The sequence below is a fragment of the Lepidochelys kempii genome, chromosome 8, assembly GCF_965140265.1.
Source record: "Lepidochelys kempii isolate rLepKem1 chromosome 8, rLepKem1.hap2, whole genome shotgun sequence".
NCBI classification, from domain to species: Eukaryota; Metazoa; Chordata; order Testudines; family Cheloniidae; genus Lepidochelys; species Lepidochelys kempii.
The window spans coordinates 9,404,220-9,423,671 of NC_133263.1; the positions used below are offsets into that span (position 1 = coordinate 9,404,220).

At 42.8% G+C, this 19,452-nt stretch overlaps 2 protein-coding genes across 7 annotated transcripts in view; one reads left to right on the plus strand and one right to left on the minus strand.

Annotated features, from left to right (window-relative positions):
- Nucleotides 1-12,838, plus strand: part of PHYKPL (5-phosphohydroxy-L-lysine phospho-lyase) — a 26,688-nt gene extending 13,850 nt beyond the window's left edge. For 2 of the 5 annotated variants that reach the window (XM_073355463.1, XM_073355464.1), the window contains 6 exons: nucleotides 186-411; nucleotides 683-837; nucleotides 1,433-1,522; nucleotides 2,322-2,452; nucleotides 2,977-3,050; nucleotides 12,009-12,838. In XM_073355463.1, the coding sequence (XP_073211564.1) occupies nucleotides 186-411; nucleotides 683-837; nucleotides 1,433-1,522; nucleotides 2,322-2,452; nucleotides 2,977-3,023 (649 nt within the window). In that variant the 3' untranslated portion in view covers nucleotides 3,024-3,050; nucleotides 12,009-12,838. Of the gene's footprint in view, nucleotides 1-185; nucleotides 412-682; nucleotides 838-1,432; nucleotides 1,523-2,321; nucleotides 2,453-2,976; nucleotides 3,051-9,527; nucleotides 9,631-12,008 lie in introns of all 5 variants that reach the window. The other 3 variants (XR_012160206.1, XR_012160207.1, XM_073355465.1) reach the window with 3 other exon arrangements.
- On the minus strand, nucleotides 10,020-16,520 carry HNRNPAB (heterogeneous nuclear ribonucleoprotein A/B). Of its 2 annotated transcripts, XM_073355466.1 has the most exons (8): nucleotides 16,349-16,520; nucleotides 16,030-16,257; nucleotides 12,788-12,956; nucleotides 12,537-12,695; nucleotides 11,972-12,103; nucleotides 11,006-11,111; nucleotides 10,759-10,911; nucleotides 10,020-10,681 (listed from the first exon to the last, which is right to left on the minus strand). In XM_073355466.1, exons 2-8 carry the CDS (start codon nucleotides 16,221-16,223, stop codon nucleotides 10,611-10,613), a joined length of 984 nt encoding a protein of 327 aa, XP_073211567.1. In that variant the 5' UTR covers nucleotides 16,224-16,257; nucleotides 16,349-16,520; the 3' UTR covers nucleotides 10,020-10,610. The 2 variants fall into 2 exon arrangements, with proteins under 2 accessions (XP_073211567.1, XP_073211569.1); XM_073355468.1 differs by lacking the exon at nucleotides 10,759-10,911 and having other exon boundaries at nucleotides 16,349-16,516.
- Between the last annotated feature and the right edge of the window lie 2,932 nt (nucleotides 16,521-19,452).

The window sequence follows — 19,452 nt, forward strand, 5'->3', positions numbered from 1 at the left end:
AACATTATTATTATTATTATGTAATGAAGAACAAGCATACTGGATTTTTATTTACCTGGTTTAGATATTTTCTGTTAAACTGTGCTGTATAATTCAAGTATCAGCTGAAGTATCACAGTTTTGCAACAAATTTTAGAGATGGTAGTTGAGTGCCAAAAGTCTAATATGTCCCTATTATGTTACAGACACGTACACAAGGCAGGAGGAGTTTTTGTTGCTGATGAAATTCAGGTTGGCTTTGGCAGGGTTGGCAAATGTTTTTGGGCATTTCAGCTTCAGGGAGAGGATTTCGTACCGGATATTGTCACTATGGGCAAACCAATGGGAAATGGGCACCCCATCGCCTGTGTAGCAACAACAAAAGAAATTGCAGAAGCATTTGCAGACACTGGCGTGGAGTATTTTAATACAGTAAGTAAAGAGAGTTAACCAAATCATTGTTTTCTGGTTACATGACCAACTAAATGTGAAAGAGGACATCACTGTTTAAGTGTCACAGTACTGTAGGATACAGGTAACATGTTAACTGAAAGCAACATTGAGCAATTATAGTCCACAAACAATGGAGGAAGGTTTTCGGCTGTAATGTTGAAATATTTATTGATACATAAAGACTGTCCTTTAATTTTTTTTCTTTCTCCCTAAGTGCCTGACACTTTTTTTTTTTTTCCTTTGAGCTTAGTTTGGAGGAAATCCTGTTTCATGTGCAATAGGTTTAGCTGTTTTAGATGTGATTGAGAAGGAACATCTTCAGGCCCATGCCACACAAGTAGGCAACTTCTTGATGGAATTACTGAATCAACAGAAGGTCAAGCATCCTATCATTGGTGATGTCAGGTATCAACAACCAATTCACATTTTCAGATAGTTTGATGGAGCAAATCACAGGTGGTGGCAAGGTTTTAAATCTTGTGTTAACAGGCAATGTTTAGCATCAACTAACATTCTAATGTGGAACTACAGTGGGCCTGTGTTCTTCACTAATTCAGCATCACAAATGTTTTTTGGGTCTCTCTCCCCATCCCCATCCAAGCTATTACAAAGATTGACTGACTTGAATTGGCCTAGAAACTGACACCCTTATGATGCACTGCCAGATCCAGATTAAAACACAGAAATGGAAACGTACATTGATTCTGCCATCACTAAATTCACACACACAACATAAACTCAATCAGGGAATTAGCGTGACCAGGAGGAAAAAATTAAAATCTTGTCTTGCTGTATTAATTACATTGACAGCACCTCTTCTGTGTTAAGACAACAAGTAGTACCCTTTAACAAACTAATCACATTAGTAATAGAATTAGTGAAATATGAAAATAAGTACAACAGTATATGCTCATAGGACAGTAGCTGCTCCACTTCTTTGTAAATTATTCCTAATTCCTTCTTGCTGATTTTAGACTGAATACCCGTTTTTCTTTTAAAGGGGTGTTGGATTATTTATTGGAGTGGATTTGATAAAAGACCAAGAGAAAAGGATCCCAGCTACTGAAGAGGCTGAGTATTTAATAACAAGGTATTTTTTTTAAAAAGTACATACATCCATGTGATTTCACAATATTGTAGCACTTAATGAAACTTAATGTTGTGAGAGACAAGTACTAATCGTTCAACATTTATACAGCATATATATGTGCATAGCCACTGCGGACTAAAATATTATATTGACACCAAGATGATAAATGGGTTTTAACCCTGAGCTTGTCAGTCTCCACATACAGCTCAAAGTGATGTCTAATCCTTAAAGACTCACGTCATTGGGAAGTTTGTGTGAAGTTCATAGGTAAAATAAGACTTATGTAGTAACCAAACTTTTACAACCACTTCTTCAAAAAGTACTGAGGCTCCAGTAATGCCTGGTTTGTTTGGGTTTTGGTTTTTTGTTTTTTTTTTTAAATCTTGGCTTTAGTGTATGCCAGTGGGCTGGTGTTTCTTTAAACTATAAAAAGAAGCACAAAGGATTTCAACAGTTTCAAATTACACTTGGCTGACACTTGGTATATAAAATGTCAGTCAAAACATCAAAGCATGTAATTTAGATTGTATCTTGCATGCAGTCCTTAATGTGAATTTCTGTTAAAACAAAATAATCCCCTCTCATCTCAGCTTCTTACATGTCGTGAATATTAGATGATCTACAACTTGACACAATTTGTGGTGATTGGACCACAAAACTTAGAGGACAGAGAATTTTCTGAAGTCTCCATCATGCCGACACTGCTGTAATTAATATTTTAAAAATAAAAAAAAATTACATTTTAGGTCAAATTATTAGAAGTATTTAGATTTTTAGACCAATCTTCTTCCATCTCTAGATTAAAGAGAGACTATATTCTGTTGAGTACAGATGGTCCAGGAAGAAATGTGCTTAAATTCAAGCCTCCACTGTGCTTTACTATGGACAATGCCAAATTAGTTGTGGACAAAATGGATGAAATATTAACAGGTAAGACTGTCAGATTAATTTGCAGCAGTTTTGGTTAGCAAAGTGAGCAAGAACCTTGGCTATGTCACTACTAAAGTGCGACCAAAGGGAAGCAATTTAGGGCAGCTTTTTCAAGATGGTTTCTAACTTGACGAATTTGAGGCAGTTGGGCCTAATACTCAAAACTCCTCTGCACCTGTGAAAGCTAGGCCTTTGTTACCTATATTAAAGCACCCAAAATTAAAGGCCATTTTAGAAAATTTTGGCCTTAACCTGTCCAGTGAATCTATTTAAGAGGTGAACACAATTGTACTTAATGGGGGATAACTGTACTAGTCTCTCTTAGCAGAGAGAGGCCTAGTAAAGGTGGTCACTTGCATAGGTTCATTATATTTATCTACTGACCAGGCACATGTTGAGAATTAGTTCAATATTTATATAATACTTTGTATCTCTAAACTATTAACTTTTTTTACATTTGCACAGTTAGCTCAGTAGGGTCATTAATGTCTTGTCTGAACATTATGAATTTGCTTGCATTTCAGACATGGAAAGAGAAAAGACATGTGAGCCTGTAGGAAAACACCATTAACTTTAGGCCTCAGCTCTATCTGGCCAGGTAAGCATTTTATCTTGTGCAGTTTGTTTAATTAGAATGCTCAGATCACTAAACTAGTAATGACAGTGCATTTGGTGTAACCAATCAAATGCTAACCAATCAAATGTTTCTGTAGTATTTTTGCAAAATAGATGACCCCTTCTGCTATTCTAATCACTATTTTGATTTATGTAGGATCACTTTGGCTTCTCAGTCCCCCCAACCATCTATTCTCCCTCAAGTCAAATGCCTGTTTTTTGGTATAATTAAATCTTTAACCTTAAAGCACTTCAAAATTTGACTACTCCAATAGCAGCTGGATCCTTTAGAACCTGCTGCTATTAAAAGAATATCACCTACTGTGCTGTCTGTTTATGGTGATGGAGAGGGTAGTTAGTTTTCAGTGTGTTTCATTGTGTTGGTTGCTGCTTATGTGACTATTCTACTTGAACCCTTGAGTAAGACAAGCACAACTAGGTCCATGCTGGAATCTACTCTATTCTCCTTGAGTAATCAAAGAAGAAAAAACAAATACTCTTTCTCCTTCCTATAAGGCACAGTATGTGACAGAGCCCTACCCTATTTAAGTTGATGCCATTTGGAATTTTGCCAGTAAAGGGAGTGGCAATAAGACTAGAAGCAAAAACACAATGTGGTGAACTAAGGAGAAACCTTAAAATCCTTGTGCATTGCACCGGAAGTTAACTTTAGTTCAAGCAAATGCTGTATTATCAGCTACAAAAGGTCATGCCAACGTTATCTGTTTTATTCAAGCATGAAAAAGTTGCTTCTGAATTAGCATATAAGCAGCATACCTTAACTAGTATTTAGTCTAGGTTTGTGAAATTAAACAGCAGGCAGAGGAATCTTAGGGCCTAATTTGTCATTAAGATTAGAGACACTGACTGCTGTAGGGGCTGGATGTCAGCTTTCAGGTGTATGCAATATAACTGATCACACACCTTTATGAAGGTAGTTCTCCTTTTTAGTTGCTTATTTCCTACATCATACAAGAAACAGTTGCTACAGTACATGGCAATATGTCTGCAACTTTGCTTTAAATACAATTTAGGAGGAGAGGTATTGATGTAGTTTATTTCCTCCACATAAAGAAAATATTAAACCTGATACATGCTTTACAATGTCTTATCTTTCATCTATAGTTCCAGACAGTAATTTGACAAAATGTACTATAAAGGATCATTAAATCGATCATGTTTCCCCATAACTAGTGCATATTTAAGCTAAACAATTACGTTTGAAGCTGCAATGTTTAGTAACGCTTCTTTAGCAGTGAAAAGTTTTCGAGAAAATACATAGGCATTATGACATAAAATTGTTTGCTTCAGCTGTAGCAAAGGTGGTGTGGGATTCTTTTAATTAGCAGCCAGTTTCAGAAAACAATGACTACCCAGGAGTTATTTTCCTATTCTAGCTCTTATGTACCACACTTTGCAGCATTTCATTTTTCTGGGTTGAGGTATCCCAGTGACTATAACCATCTCGGCTAGGCCAAACATTCTACCATCCCATAGTACCCAACTAGAGAGCATGCAGACCCCAGTAATCATATGTATCGGTCCTTATTTTGCCATACTTCAGGGTCTCACCGGCTATACCACCTGATTTTGTGCCAATATAAGGTTTAAACAGCTAGACTGGTTTTCAGCCATAGTTTTCAAACAGATGGCTCTCAGCACTTAAGTTCCCTGTGAATTGCCTTCCGAGGACATGTTTAGTGAGGAAAGAGGAGGTCCAATCTAAACTGCCCACAGATGGCAGAGTACGTATGGGCAATGAAGATACCTTTGTACATGCATGCTCTCACGGGGTAGCTTGAGGTACTCTTCAACAGCAATGGAACACATTTCAACTACAACAAAAAAAGAATGCTAAACTCTGCTTTGGAGTATAAGCACCCTCAGTTTTTGCTTTAGGCTCTAATCACTGCACCCAGGATCCAACTCCACAAGTCTCAGTGTGAGAGCCTGCTCCTTAACTCACAAGCTGCTCTACATGCACTTGCTGGCTAATGTACACTTCATGAGGGATAATGGTGTGAGTCTTCTCTGCTGAACTGTTTCTAGAACTAGTTAAAATATCTGCTTATTTCTCACTCCCCAAACCCCCATGGTTATGTAATTATTTAAGTTCTCAGAGTTCAGCTTGATTATTTTTTAGCTGTGTTTTTACTGATTTAAAAAAAAAAAAATCATGGCATGTAGGATTACTTGTGTTCCACTTTACTTTGCATGCTCCCCTACCTTGAGGTAAACGAAAAGGTAGTGATCAGGGAGGGAAGAACAGCAACAAACTACAGCATTTAGCTCACATGATCTACCTGGGGCACTTCTATAGCAACTTCAAAAGAGTCAGATTCACAGGGTGTTTCCTAATGGCAGTGGGATACTACAACAGTAAGATACAGGAAGTTATATACAGTCTGGAGGTTTAAGTACTTTCCGAGAATAAGGTCAGAGGGAGGGGTAAATTTTGTATCTGGTTATTTACTTTCTGCTAGCCTCTACTTATCAAATGGTGGGAGATGCAGCTCTTTCCCTCCTGATTGCAGATTCCAGAGGGAGTTCAAAGCTGTAATACACCTGTGCTAGCTATGCCTCCTTTTCCAGCCTGCTGCCAGATAGTTCATTCCACATGTGTGTAAAAACTTGTAGAATAGTATTAGTAAGTTAAGTGTACTCCCAACAGTAGGCCAGGGTCTACATCCAGAACTACTGAAATTAAATACTGTTCCCTGGCTAGGAACCCATCCAGGGAGAGCAGAAAGATTTAGTCAGGTAAGAGGTTTCTAGTGCTGCAGTTTAGTATCTCTCACACTTCCATTGCTTATGAGAAGCAGTGAGGAGTTAACTTCTCTCACATCCCTCCCTATTTCAGTTAACTGCACAAAATGGCAGTGCTACTATACTAGACCATGGAAGCTGCTGCAGAGAACAAAAAACCCACTTTTTACAGAGTCTAATAAAGATGTTAAATAGATGATCATGTTGCTGCCTTGCATATCTCTATCATGAAAGCACAAGCTCTTTCCACCACAGAGTCACCATAGATCTTGTGGAGTGAGCCTTGATGCTATCAGGAACAGAAGCACTGACACCTTAGCACCTCATTTGAAAGCAAGTAATAAGCCTGTTTTTCTTGTCAGTTCAGTGCACCGGATATAGTGCTCTTTAAACATCTGAAGTATGTTACAGTTTTCTGTTTGGTGCTGTGCCTTTGGACAGAATGAAGGGAGTATAATTTCCTTGTGAGGTAGGGAATGCTGATTCTGGGATTGTTAGCAGCATGTTATTATGTTACAATAGAGTTCTACTATTGTATAGAAGTGACACTTCAGGAACTCACCTAGCAGATATAGTAACTAGAAGACACTTTTCATGGATAGGCAGAATGGATATACAGGTCAGTGGCTCAATAGGTTGTGTGGCATGGGCTTTTAATGCCCTTGGTAGGCTTCCATAAAGATTGGCTGAACCACTTGGACTGCTCTGCGAAGTCTGAATACCTGACAGTTCTGTGTCAAGGAACCAGAGGATCCTGAAAATAGGATGTTTCTTATAAGCAGACACATGGCATATTATGGTGCTGGGCAAAAGTCTCTTGCCTACATCTTCCTGAATAAAGTCCAGGATCCTTGATATTTGTTTTACTGTTAACACCATGAGCTAAACCTAGTCCACATGGAGGAGCTGGCCTTTAGTATTGAAGCTCACCTAGTACAGAGGATGATTCCACTCCCAGTGGAGGATAGCTCTAACACAGCTAATACTTCCAATCTCAATAGCCAGGCAATCAGTTGTAGATGATTTAGGTGTGGATAGAGGAATAGGCCATGGTAAAGGATGTCTCATCTCACAAGTAGCTGCAACAGTGGCTCCAAGTTCAGTTCTATCAGCTTGGAAAACCATGGTCTCCTTGGCCAGTGAAGACCTAGCATTATCAGGTTTGTTGCGTCTCTCCTTATCTTCTGTATCTTTTCTGGAATTAGAAAGGGCAGAAATGCATATGCAGGCCTTGGGGCTATCTTTGCAAAAGAGCATCTGTCCCCAGGGATTCATCTGATGGAGTATTTCAAATGTTTGTTCTTTTGATGGGTGAATAGGTTGACTACCAGAAGGCTGAACTTGTGCAAAATCAGCATGGGCTTCCTGATTCAGGCACTGTTCTGAGTCTGCTGAGCCAAGTCTGTCTTATGGTTCAGCTCTCCTTTTACACATATTGCTCCTCTAGCAGGGAGAATCCTCTTTGCCCATTCCTTATGGGTTAATATACACCTGAATGGGAATCTTGTCTGACTGATTCAGAAGCCCTCTATATAGTTCTGGAATCTCCTAACACTAGTTTACACATTTGAGCTCCACAGGTTGATGCTCCTTCCCCAGGGTTCCAGATGCCTGGCACTGTCCTGTGCCCCAGATGTACTTCCCATTTCATCTAGGCACAAGTACCTGTGAGTCTGGAATGCATACAGGGAGACTCTTGTCAATGTTCTGTGGGATAATGCATTAGTTGAGTGTCCAACACAGGGCTCAGAAACAGCACCTGATGCTGCCTGCATTCTTGTGAATGGGTCTATGCTTTTATTAGCAAGTACTAGAGGCAATGTATGTGTCCTTGTCCATGAAATCAGGCAGACCAGCATCTGTGTCAATATTTAGTTATGGTCTATGCTATGCACAAAATTCTGGATCTTGAGGAATTTGTCTAGGCATGGGTAGATCTCTGTAGTTGCTGAAGTGGATGTCATGACCCTTGTACAAAGTCTCATTGTATCCAGTGAGATCTGCCACAAAGGCTTCATAATGAAGTTACTGTGGCTCTTGCAAAGGACAGGATACTCTGGGGGTAGCTACTGCACCTTTGAGTCCCTTTTACTTCCTCTAGCAGGTGGATCTTTAGGAGAGAGAGATTCAGTATGATTACTGCAGCATCAATTTATACCAGCATTCTGTTTGGCTCTTACAACTTATATCTACAGCTGTGCCTGCTTATACTGTGAGCCTTATCAAGGTATAGCCTGTTTGTCTTTGATCACATCCTTAAAGGGCTGCAGCACTATTGTTGTCTCAGGCAGAGATTTAGAAAGTAGCTCTTTTAAGAGCTGAGTTAGCACCACAACTTTTGTCATAGCTGAAGGGAAGTTAGAGTCCAGAAGTTAAGCACTGAATTGCTGGTTCTGGGTGGTGAAGGCTATCCCCTGCTTATGCAGGGGAAGAGTAGCTTTCTATGCCAACAAAAAAAGCTAAGCTGCTAAAGAACAGGTGGGAGCAAAGGGGTGGTTGACTGCTGCTGCCACCATCAAGGCCAGAGACTAGGTAGCAGTTTGGGGGGTGGGGGGTGCACACATTAGCTCTGGCCCTGCTACAGCTTTGAAGTGCCTCTGGAAATTGCTGTATTAAGCATTTAGGGAAATGATGCAGCTGTAAAGCCAGAAAAGGAGATGAAAAGTTTCAGATACTAAAGCTGCTTCCTGTTAAATCATGGTCACAATGCCCTTTAAAGTAACCCATCTCTAAATACATTCTACTGAAAAAAAAACTTCCAAAAAACCTTAATTTGAGCTCTAATTTGTAAATATTTAGATAGTAAGTGCTAGAATTACATCTGCTGCTAGGCCTGACAATTTACCTAATACTTCTACAGTAGATGGCTTCCACCAAAAGCCCACTAGCATTGCTCCCCAGTAACACCATTGCCTTTTTGGTACACTTACTCCAAATAGAGTTAAGGTTGCATTCAATAGTACAGAAGGTTATTAAAGTGGGAAAGGAAATGCTACAGAAGTTGCAACAGAATGAGCCATTAAGAGGAGTCAGTTAATTGTGTGAGGGGGTCATCTTGGAGTCTTGATTTTCACAGTTGCTCTGTTGGTTGAAATTCTAGTTCTCAATTTTTTTAAATTATGTTTAAATAACTGCTTCAAATTTAGGTGTCTCTGCTACACTGAAATATCAAAGCTATGCTAGATTTGTGGCAATGTGACTTTCAAAAGGTTCCTCCAGCTTCCATCAAGAAAGCATAACAGTGGGTGCCATTAAATAGAGTACTCTGACCTGGTATTTGGAGTAGTCAGTAAGCCTAGAATAAGAAAGATTAACTATACTGCAGTGAGTAGAGGTGCAATGTAAGATTTAAAAAAAGAGGAATTTTGATATTAGTGGCCCTGGAGAAAGTGTAGTCTAAACAATTTTGGACTGGCATTTAATATGCCAGTTTTAGCTTTACAGGTTGTTTCCTTTCTGCTTTAATTTATATAAAGCCAGAAAAGTTCAGCTTGTCTTGAATTTCAAATATAAAGTTGTCTCACTTTTCCTGGAAGGCTGGAAAACTGGAAAAGATTGTCACAAGTTCAAGGAAATGAGACCTGCACACAAATGAGCAGGATTTTAGTCACTGTTTAAGACACCTTTTAACAATGCCTGCTAAAAGCAGGTGGAAAGGGATTCTTCCCAACTTAGTCTCCCCTTCACCCCACAGTTCTGATTCTTCAATGAAGCCACCTGCAACAAACATACACTCTCAATTTGCAGCCCACTCAGCAGAGCGCACTGCAGCCTGTGACATCCTCAGGACCATACAGGTAGTATTGGATGCAGCCCACTTAAAAAACAATGGTAAATAGGTTGAGAACCACTGGCTTACAGTTTGGCTTTTCTAGGAACCAGAGGCAAAGTCAACTACTAGTACCCAATTAAGCTTAAAGGAGAGTTAGTTGTCTGGAAGACAAGATATTCAAAAGCCACCACCACTCCTGGATAGCTCAATTTAAGTGAGGGATTGCTACTGAATTTTCTGTTCTGTAATATCACACTTGAGTTGGGAGCTGATGGCTCATTTTCAAGTGTGAGCACACCACTGACCAACACAGTCCAGTTTTAGAGTCCAGCCTTTAAACTGTGACAAGATTGCTATGAACAACTAAATTTTACTTCAGTTCTGGAAGCAGTACACTAGAATGGTACACGACACTAGATTACACCTTTTTTATTTCAAAAGCTAGGATAGCTTCAATATCCATGTCATGGTGAATCAGAACACATGTAAAATACCTTACAATACATTAGATTCCAAAAAGGTACCAAAAAGTACAGTAAAATTAACACTTCCATTACAGGAAATGTATGACACAAAAACAATACAAAATAAAAAGGTGGAAAGTGACACTGGTTCCCTAAGATACATCTCATTCTGTACAACTGGAGTAATGCAGAGTCCATAGTAAACTCCAAGAGGCAGTCCCTAGTTGCAGAGCTGCAGCTTTAAGCAGACCCTCAAAATCAGTTTCAGTTTAACCTATTAATAAAATCATTAATTAATATCTTCAGGAAGGCTGAAGTTTACACACCACACTGTCTAGACAACTAGTTATCTGTAAATATTAAACATGTAAGACATTTCCAGGGAGCTCTTGAGTAAGATGCACATTTAACAGGCCATAGAAATTTATTGTAAAGTTAAATTTGGTACATAATTGTAATATCCATCTACAGCATTGAGTACAAAACCTATGCAGTCATTTTCTAAAAGAGACCATGCCACTGCATACCTGAATAAATTTGATCAATATGGCTTGTAATTATTCTGATGACCACCACGTCTTGGACTTTTCCCATAATTTGCACTGCCTTGACCTATGAACAAGAGATCAAATGCATTAAACTGCTATTACTTGTGTGCGCTTATACCCAATACATTTCTCTTTACTTACTGTAATCATAGCCTGGTCCATATTCATAATACCCACATCCTGAATAATCATAGCCTCCATAGCCACCATAACCTTGCTGATAGCCGTATCCTTGATTCCCATAACCCTGGGTCCAGTAATTGCCATAACCTTGATTCCAAATTTGACTTTGAGCTACAGAAGGGAAAACCATCCACAAAATCCCATTTTAGTACAAGCATCTTAGTTCTGAATGCGTCCATACTTAAGTAGCGTGTGCAACACTTACCACCTCTTCCACCTCTGCCTCTTCCTCCATAGCTGCCTCTTCCTCCACCACTACTGAATTGTTGCTGCTGGTATACTTCCTTTGGCTGTGCTACCTTGATCTCACACTAAAAAAAGCAAGGAGAGCAATGTGCTTAAGTACAACTCTGCCTTTGTAGTGGAAAATATAAAGTAGGTGAGCTGCGATTTTACTGGTCTACTACAGTGGCTCTCAACCTTTCCAGCCTACTGTACCCCTTTCAGGGGTCTGATTTGTCTTGTGTATCTCAAGTTTCACCTCACTAAAAATTACTTGCTTACAAAAAAACATTACAAAAAATTGCTTACTTCCTCATTGAGAGAGCCACCGGTCAAGAGGATCCAAATAAATGCAAATACCAAAAGTTTAAGTTGATACTCTTTTGCAGATTTGAGGTTTTAAATGAACAGTGCTTGTGGATATTCCACTCTTGTTTACTGTTTCAAGGTCACCAGGGAGTGCTATTAAAAGGGCAGTCAAACTAAAGAGGTTTGAAAGAATCATGTTAAATTCGCTACAAGCTATTAAATTAAAGCTTAAATTTTGTCCTCAGTTTTAAATTTGTGCATTTAACAAGCACCTCAGCTAATTTGTGTTGGTCTCACAATGAAGTTATCTACCCTAAAATATTAGGGTTATTTTAAAACTGCAAGGGGACTTTTACAAGTCTAGCAGCTGAACTCCTTTTGAGGTTAACACAGTCCTTTACACAACTTGCTGCAGTATCAGCAGAAAAAAGTTTGAGAAATCCTAGAACGGTAATGCCAGAGCCCTTCAAATAATAGTCCAACTTAACTAACGAAATACAAATTGTCCTTATTGCATGTGTACCTGAAGACCAGAAACAGTCACTAAACTGAATCTCATACTTTCTGAAATAGTGTTGTAAACTAGATACCAACTTCCAAAATTGGGGAAATAATTGCTTCAATTTGAATCATTTCCTACCTTGCTTCCGCTAACATTATGGAATTTTTTTTCCAAGATCTTCTTGACTGGATCTTCTTCCTTGAAAGTGATGAACACAAAGCCTCTCCTTTTGTTGGTCTTTGGATCCATTGGAAGTTCAATTGCTTCAATCTGAAAACATGAAATACTACAACTTCAGGACAATTACTTTTCACTGTATTGTTACCGTTCTGTATTTCATGCTGAACACATTACATACAGATACCATGATTATGCTATTCTGTTGGCTTTAACTTCCTTAAGCCAATTCACACAAGTTTAGAGCTCTAGCCTTGCAAAATAGGATTTAAATATGGTGACAAACAAGTGCACATCTGGCAATTTCTGCATGGAGCTGTAGTGATGGTCATCTTTTTATGTGCATGACTTTTTGAAAGTCAAACCCTTCATTTTAAGTTACTACTATAAAAATGCTTAATGTTTAATAGTTGAAGGCATTTTGGAACAGATGTAAACTTGAAGATCCAGTCTATGTTCAGTTTACAAAATGTAATTACAGCATATTCTGTTGTGTTTCAGCATGTACCAGGATTAAGTTACATACCTCTCCAAACTCTCCAAAGTATTCCCGGATTTTCTCTTCTGTGGCTTCAGGGTTAAGTCCACCAACAAAAATTTTCTTCACTGGATCTTTCTTCATTGCCATGGCCTTTTTGGGGTCAATAAGTCGCCCATCTAACCTGTGTTCTTTCTGTTCCAATACCTGCAAATAATTTGGTATGGCAAGATTAATTCACGCAAAAGGAGATTTTTCACTAGACTTTAGAAAGCTCAGAGGTATAATCTTAAACTCACCTTGTCAACACTTCCAGCTTCTTTGAACAAAATAAATCCAAAACCTCTTGATCTTCCTGTGTTCGGGTCCATCTTTATTGTACAATCAGCCACTTCACCAAATTTAGTGAAGTAGTCTTTCAAGTCTTTTTTGCTTGTATCCCAGCTGAGGCCACCAACAAACATTTTCCTGAAATTTCATAAGGGTAAAATTACTACATTAGGAATTGTTACAGCAGCAGACAGCATGATGTACATTAATATCTATATGCCTCCTGTGCATTGAGGAACAAGGCCAAAGGCAAGAAGTGCATTCAATGGCCTGTTAATATATGCCATTTCAAAGGTATTGCTGTTAGAAGACTCTGCAGTCTTTTGTATTTCAGGAAAAACCACATAAATTCTTTTAATTTGGATAAAGGTCTTTAAAATGAGAGTTTGATGCAAGAATAGGAGTACAGAGACAGTTATTGTTAGAAAACTGAGGTTCTCCCTCAGCCTCAATATTCTATTAACAGCACTTCATTGACTGCCACTTATAACTTTCTAGCTCACAAAAAATAAAATTTAGTTTTCGCGATAAGAGTTAACATCCATAAAGTTGAAGCATGTGCTTTTTTGTGTTCAAGAATTTTGGCCCAGTTCCTACATGGTTAGTGTCACATCTACATGACATTTATACCATTTTGTAACACAGGGAACAACTAACTTGTAATTCCATAGATAGAACCCTGAAAGCTTAGTTAAGAGTTTATGAAAGGCAGCCAGGTTTCCCTTCTCTTGCATTGTAAATTCAAAAAACCATCTAGTTTAGAAAACTGATTTGTAAAGTTGACATCAAGAGTAGGAAGTGAAAACTGAGTCACCAGAGACTTAAATCAAGACATTTAGAACTTAAAGGACATTCAGCTACCCCCCCAGCTCATCTATCCAGATTAGAGCTCAGGAAACAATCCAAGATCCAACAGGAACTCCAGCAAAACCCAGGAAGATGGCTATACTTCACATCATGTTATTTCCAAGGTAACATTTAACCTTAGCCTTTCACACATCTCTAGGGCTGAATTCAGAGCCCTGACACCGTAAAGGCAGCCCAGCTGCTTAGTTCCACAGTTTGGCTACTTTTAAGTGAACTGAAGTAACTGGAGTTACTGGACATTACTTTTTGGCTTCCAGTTCAATCTATTTGAAAATTTAAGTGTTCCCACCTATCTACAAAAGGATAAAGCCTTAACAAATGTATATTATGCCATCTATTTTTTTTAATAGAAAGACCTGTAATCAGGTAAAAGGACCATTTCCTGATTACTACTTCCTTGTGGAGAGATTCTAGTTGTGTACTCTTTAAAGCAGTTGCAATGTCATTAGTCCAACTGGAAAGTCGGAATGTGTTTTTGACCAGTTAGTCCTCAGTCACACTAACCTCACCTTTACAAAAAGGGTTGAGAATTTACCAAACCAGGCACCCACTTATTACCATGAGGTGTGAAGATCATGTAAATCTGTGATTTTATTCTCACCAAAATGCTTGCTCACCATGAGCAAATGGAATTTTTGCAAGGCTTCTTTAATCTGTACTGACTGACAATAGGTAGCTATCCCACAGTTCCCGCATTCTGACTGACAATAGGTTTGAGTAATCTACAGTGGCACTTTTGCTTTAATGGCAAGACAATTCTGTAGGTACACTTTAGAGTTGCCAAAACTCACCATATAACGCAGTTTAGTATTACAGGATACTGTAATGCTTTCAAATCAATATAAGAATTGCAGACAGTTTCATCCCTAGATTTTGGGCCAAATCCTGCTCCCTGCACACTGTATGGAAAACAGATAAAAAAATCTCCTCCTCCCAGTGAGGAAACGGGTAGAGTCGCACTATCACATCTCCTCTTCTGCTGCTACTATAGGTGTGCACTGCACTTCAATGTATAGGGCAGAATTTTTGAAGTATTTGATTTGCACAGTAAATTATCCAGTGGCCTAGCTCCTACACTCCTCCTCAGTCCTGCTGGACAGGCAGTCCTAAGGAGCAGAACCATGCCATTGTGAAGCATCCAAAGATCTGAGGCTCATGTGATTATTTGGACCTTAATCAGAAGGCTTCAAACCAAGGACAGAAGGTAAGCTTGAATGGAAAGGAGTGGCTTAATCCACAACTCTGAAAGATACACATGTGCTGTATTTTGGAAGCAGGCATAACTGCACCAGTAAGCACCAATATGGGGGTGGTAATAGTAAGTCCCAAGAGACAGTTGGATGAGAGCCAGCACTGGAAAAACTACACCCTCTCCCCCAAAGTCAGAAGAGATCAAGGCATTGTGTACACTAGAATGTACAATGTAGATGAAAATTAAATTCTCTTAACTGCATCTCTCAAGGGAGTGAAAAATCCATGCTTCAACTGCATAGTTACACCATCCTAACCCCCAGCATAGACAGTACTAGATTGACAGAAAAATTTACCTATGCCAGCAGGCAAAACCTCTTAGCAGCATAGGCAGTTGCATCTACACTGAAGTGCCACAGTGGTGCTGTTACAACTATGCCACTTAAGCATTTCAAATGTAGACAAACCCCCATTAGCTGACAATGCACCAAGAAATAGACCCTAGTAAGTGGTGTAGGACGTGTAACGCTAAGTGCTCCCGTTCTACCCTTATGATGCCATCTCTTCCCCAGATTCCCCTCAACAATTTTCACGGAGAAGGCATCTCCGCAGACCTTATTCAAAAACCGGCCGATAGTGGGATTTGCATCAACAGTGGAGGGGGCCCGGCCCCCATTGCGCAGAGGGGAAGCGCTCCAGCCCGTACAGCGGGAAAAGCAAGGCCCTGCCAAGCTTCCCCGCTCGGAAACCCCGGGCGGCGCAGCCGGAGCGGGAGCGAGGGGCGATCTCTGCCATTTCACAGCGCGAGGAGCCAGCAGGCTCGATTCCCCGCCCCTCCCCCCCCAGCCTCCACATGGCGCCAACAAAAGGCAGCCCCAGAACAAAGGAAAGGCCTCCGCCGCGGCAGTGACCGGCCTGCCCATTGGCCGCCGCGCCGCGCCGAGCCTGCCCTCCGCGACGGGGCCGTTCGGCGGCCCTACCCCAAGGGGCCGGGACGGTCTGAGCGGCCGGGCCTTCTACCCTCTCCGCCCCCCATTTCCGTTACGGCGACAGGCAGGAGCGCGCGCGCGGCCTACTGATCCGCGACAGCGCGGCACATGGCGGCCAAGAGCGGGGCCCGCGCCTCCGCCTCCGCCAGAGGGGCGACACCTACCCCGCATCCTCCTCGTTCTTGCTGGCGTTGATCTGGTCGCCCTCGGCTCCGTTCTGGCTGGCAGGCGCCGGCGCCGCCGCTGCCGCCGGCGCCCCGCCGCTCTCGGCCTGCTGCTCCCCGGCGCCTTCGGTCGCTTCGTGCCCGTTCTGGGTGGCGTCGGCGGGATCCGCCACCTGCTGCTCCACTTCGGACATCCTGCCCCTCTCCCGAGGCTGGAGACAGAGCCGCCTGCGACACAAGCGTAGCGCACGGTCAGAACGGCCGCGGTCCCGCCGCCCGCCCCCCCCAGCCGGCTCTGTCCAGGCCCGCCCGGACTCACCTTAAAACCCGCTCGCGATAAAATCCGGGCCGGCCGGAATCGGATTAAAATCCCCGCGTGAGCTCGACGTGGGATCCCTTCGCGCGGCGCTCGGCTGCTGCTCGTCGCCCGGCCCCGCCGTCACCCCCTCCCCCGCCAGAGACACGCACTCTCCAGCCCGCAGCGCAGCCTTCCGCGCGTGGCCGCCTTTATAGAGCGAGCGCTCGAGCCACCCGGCAACAAGGCGCCTGCTTATTGGCTGTCGTCGCTTGTCACTCAGGCGGGTTTGCCTCTCTCATTGGCTCCCTGCAGACCAAGAGTGGGGCGCGCAGCCCTGGGGAGTTTGGGAGCGAGCAGCGCGGACCGCGGGGCCGAGCTTGGGTCAGGCCGGCCGGCGATGCAGGGACGGGCGCGGGCGCGCAGCGGGGCTGGCTCCCCCGGCCTGGGCCTCGTGTCCGGGCGCTGGCGTGGAATGAAGCTTCCCCAGCCAGGGTGTGTGTCCGCCCCGCCCGAGTGCTGAGGGGGAGGCCGTTCCTGAGCGGGGGGGGGGGAGCAGCCCGCCCATCTCTTGGCGGGGGGGAGGGGGGTTCCTTAATCCCCCCATTGGCCTCCATTTAAAGGGGGCGGTGAGAATTGGTTTGAAGCTTTGCCCCCTCAGTCAAATGCACAGGCCCTGTCTGCACCGCTGGTGCTGCACCCTGTAGCATAGATGCTTCCTGCATCAGTGGAAGGGGCTTTTCCGCCGATGTGGAGATAATCCACCTCCCCAAGAGGCAGTAGCTAGCTGTGTCTACACTAGGGGTTAAGCCAACCTAACTACTCTGCACAGAGTGCGAAATTTTTCACAGTCCTGAGGGCTGTAGCTATGCCTACATTTTAGGTGTAGACCTGGCCTGAGGCACAGAGGTGAAGTGACTTATCTAAGGCTATGTCTACACTATGAAATTAGGTCGAAGTTATAGAAGTTGGTTTTGTAGAAAGCGTTTTTATACCGTCGATTGATTGTGTGTTCCCCCCCCCCCCCACAAATGGTCTTAGTGCATTTATCCGGCATGTAGTCGGCAGAGTGCATCCGCAGTACCGAGGCAACTGTCGACTTCCGGAGCGTTGCACTGTGGGTAGCTATCCCACAGTTCCCGCAGTCTCTGCCGCCCATTTGAATTCTGGGTAGAAATCCCAGTGCTTGATGGGGCAAAAACATTGTTGCAGGTGGTTCTGGGTACATATCGTCAGGCCCTCCTTCCCTCCCTCCCTCCGTGAAAGCAATGGCAGACCATCGTTTTGCGCCTTTTTTCCTGGGTTACCCGAGCAAACGCCCTACCACGGCAAGCATGGAGCCCGCTCAGCTCACCATCACCGTATGTCTCCTGGGTGTTGGCAGACGTGGTACTGCATTGCTGCACAGTAGCTGCTCATTGCCTTTTGGCAGCAGATAGTGTAGTATGACTAGTAGCCATTGTCGCCATACTCCAGGGTGCTCTTTTAACCGACCTCGGTGAGGTCAGGGGTGCCTGGGCAAACATGGGAGTGACTCAGCCAGGTCGTTATCCTTTTAAGTTTCGTTCATGGCAATTCAGTCCTGCCAGAAGTCCTACTACACTGTCTTTTAATGAGCAGCCAGGAGATGACGATGGCCAGTAGTCATACTGCGCTGTTTTCTGCCGAGCACCTAGGAGATGACGATGGCCAGCAGTCATACTGCACAGTCTGCTGCCAGCAAGATGTATAAAGATAGATGAAGTGGATCAAAACAAGAAATAGACCAGATTTGTTTTGGATTCATTTTCTCCTTCCTCCCTCTGTGAAATCAAAGGCCTGCTAAACCCAGGGTTTTGAGTTCTATCCTTGAGGGGGGCCATTCTGTTTCTCCTTGATGCAAAGCCATCCCCTTTGTTGATTTTAATTCCCTGTAAGCCAACCCTGTCAGTCACCCCTCCCTCCATCAGAGCAATGGCAGACAATCGTTTCACATCTTTTTTCAGTGCAGACGCCGTAGCACTGGGAACATGGAGCCCGCTCAGATCACCGCAGCAATTATGAGCACTATAAACACCACACACGTTATCCAGCAGTATATGCAGGACTATAACCTGCAAGAAAAGCAAAACCAGGCGAGGAGGAGGCAACTGCAGCGTGGTGATTAGAGTGATGAGGACATGGACATAGACTTCTCACAAAGTACGGGCCCCTACAATGTGCACATCATGGTGTCAATTGGGCAGGTTCATGGCGTGGAACGCCAATTCTGGGCCCGGGAAACAAGCACAGAGTGGTGGGACCACATAGTGTTGCAGGTCTGGGACGATTCCCAGTGGCTGCGAAACTTTCGCATGCGTAAGGGCACTTTCATGGAACTTTGTTACTTGCTTTCCCCTGTCCTGAAGTGCAGAAATACCAAAATGAGAGCAGCCTTCACAGTTGAGATGCGAGTGGCGATAGCCCTGTGGAAGCTTGCAACGCCAGATAGCTACTGGTAAGTCGGGAATCAATTTGGAGTGGGCAAATCTACTGTGGGGGCTGCTGTGATGCAAGTAGCCAGTGCTATCACTGAGCTGCTGATATCAAGGGTAGTGACTCTGGGAAATGTGCAGGTCATAGAGAACCTGGATTTGTGCAGGAAATGGCCCAACTTTATTATCATGCACATTGTGTAAAGAGTTGTCACTTTGGATGGGCTATCACCAGCAGGAGAGTGAATTTGTGTGGGGGGGTGGGGGGTGAGAAAAACCTGGATTTGTGCTGGAAATGGCCCACCTGATGATCACTTTAGATAAGCTATTACCAGCTGGACAGTGGGGTGGGAGGAGGTATTTTTTCATATTCTCTGTGTATATATAAAGTCTGCTACAGTTTCCACGGCATGCATCCGATGAAGTGAGCTGTAGCTCACGAAAGCTCATGCTCAAATAAATTGGTTAGTGTCTAAGGTGCCACAAGTACTCCTTTTCTTTTTGCTTTAGTGGGATTCCCTAACTATGGTGGGGCAATAGATGGAACCCATATCCCTATCTTGGCACCGGAGCACCAACGCAGCGAGTACATAAACCGCAAGGGTACTTTTCAATGGTGCTGCAAGCACTAGTGGATCACAAGGGACGTTTCACCAACATCAGTGTGGGATGGCC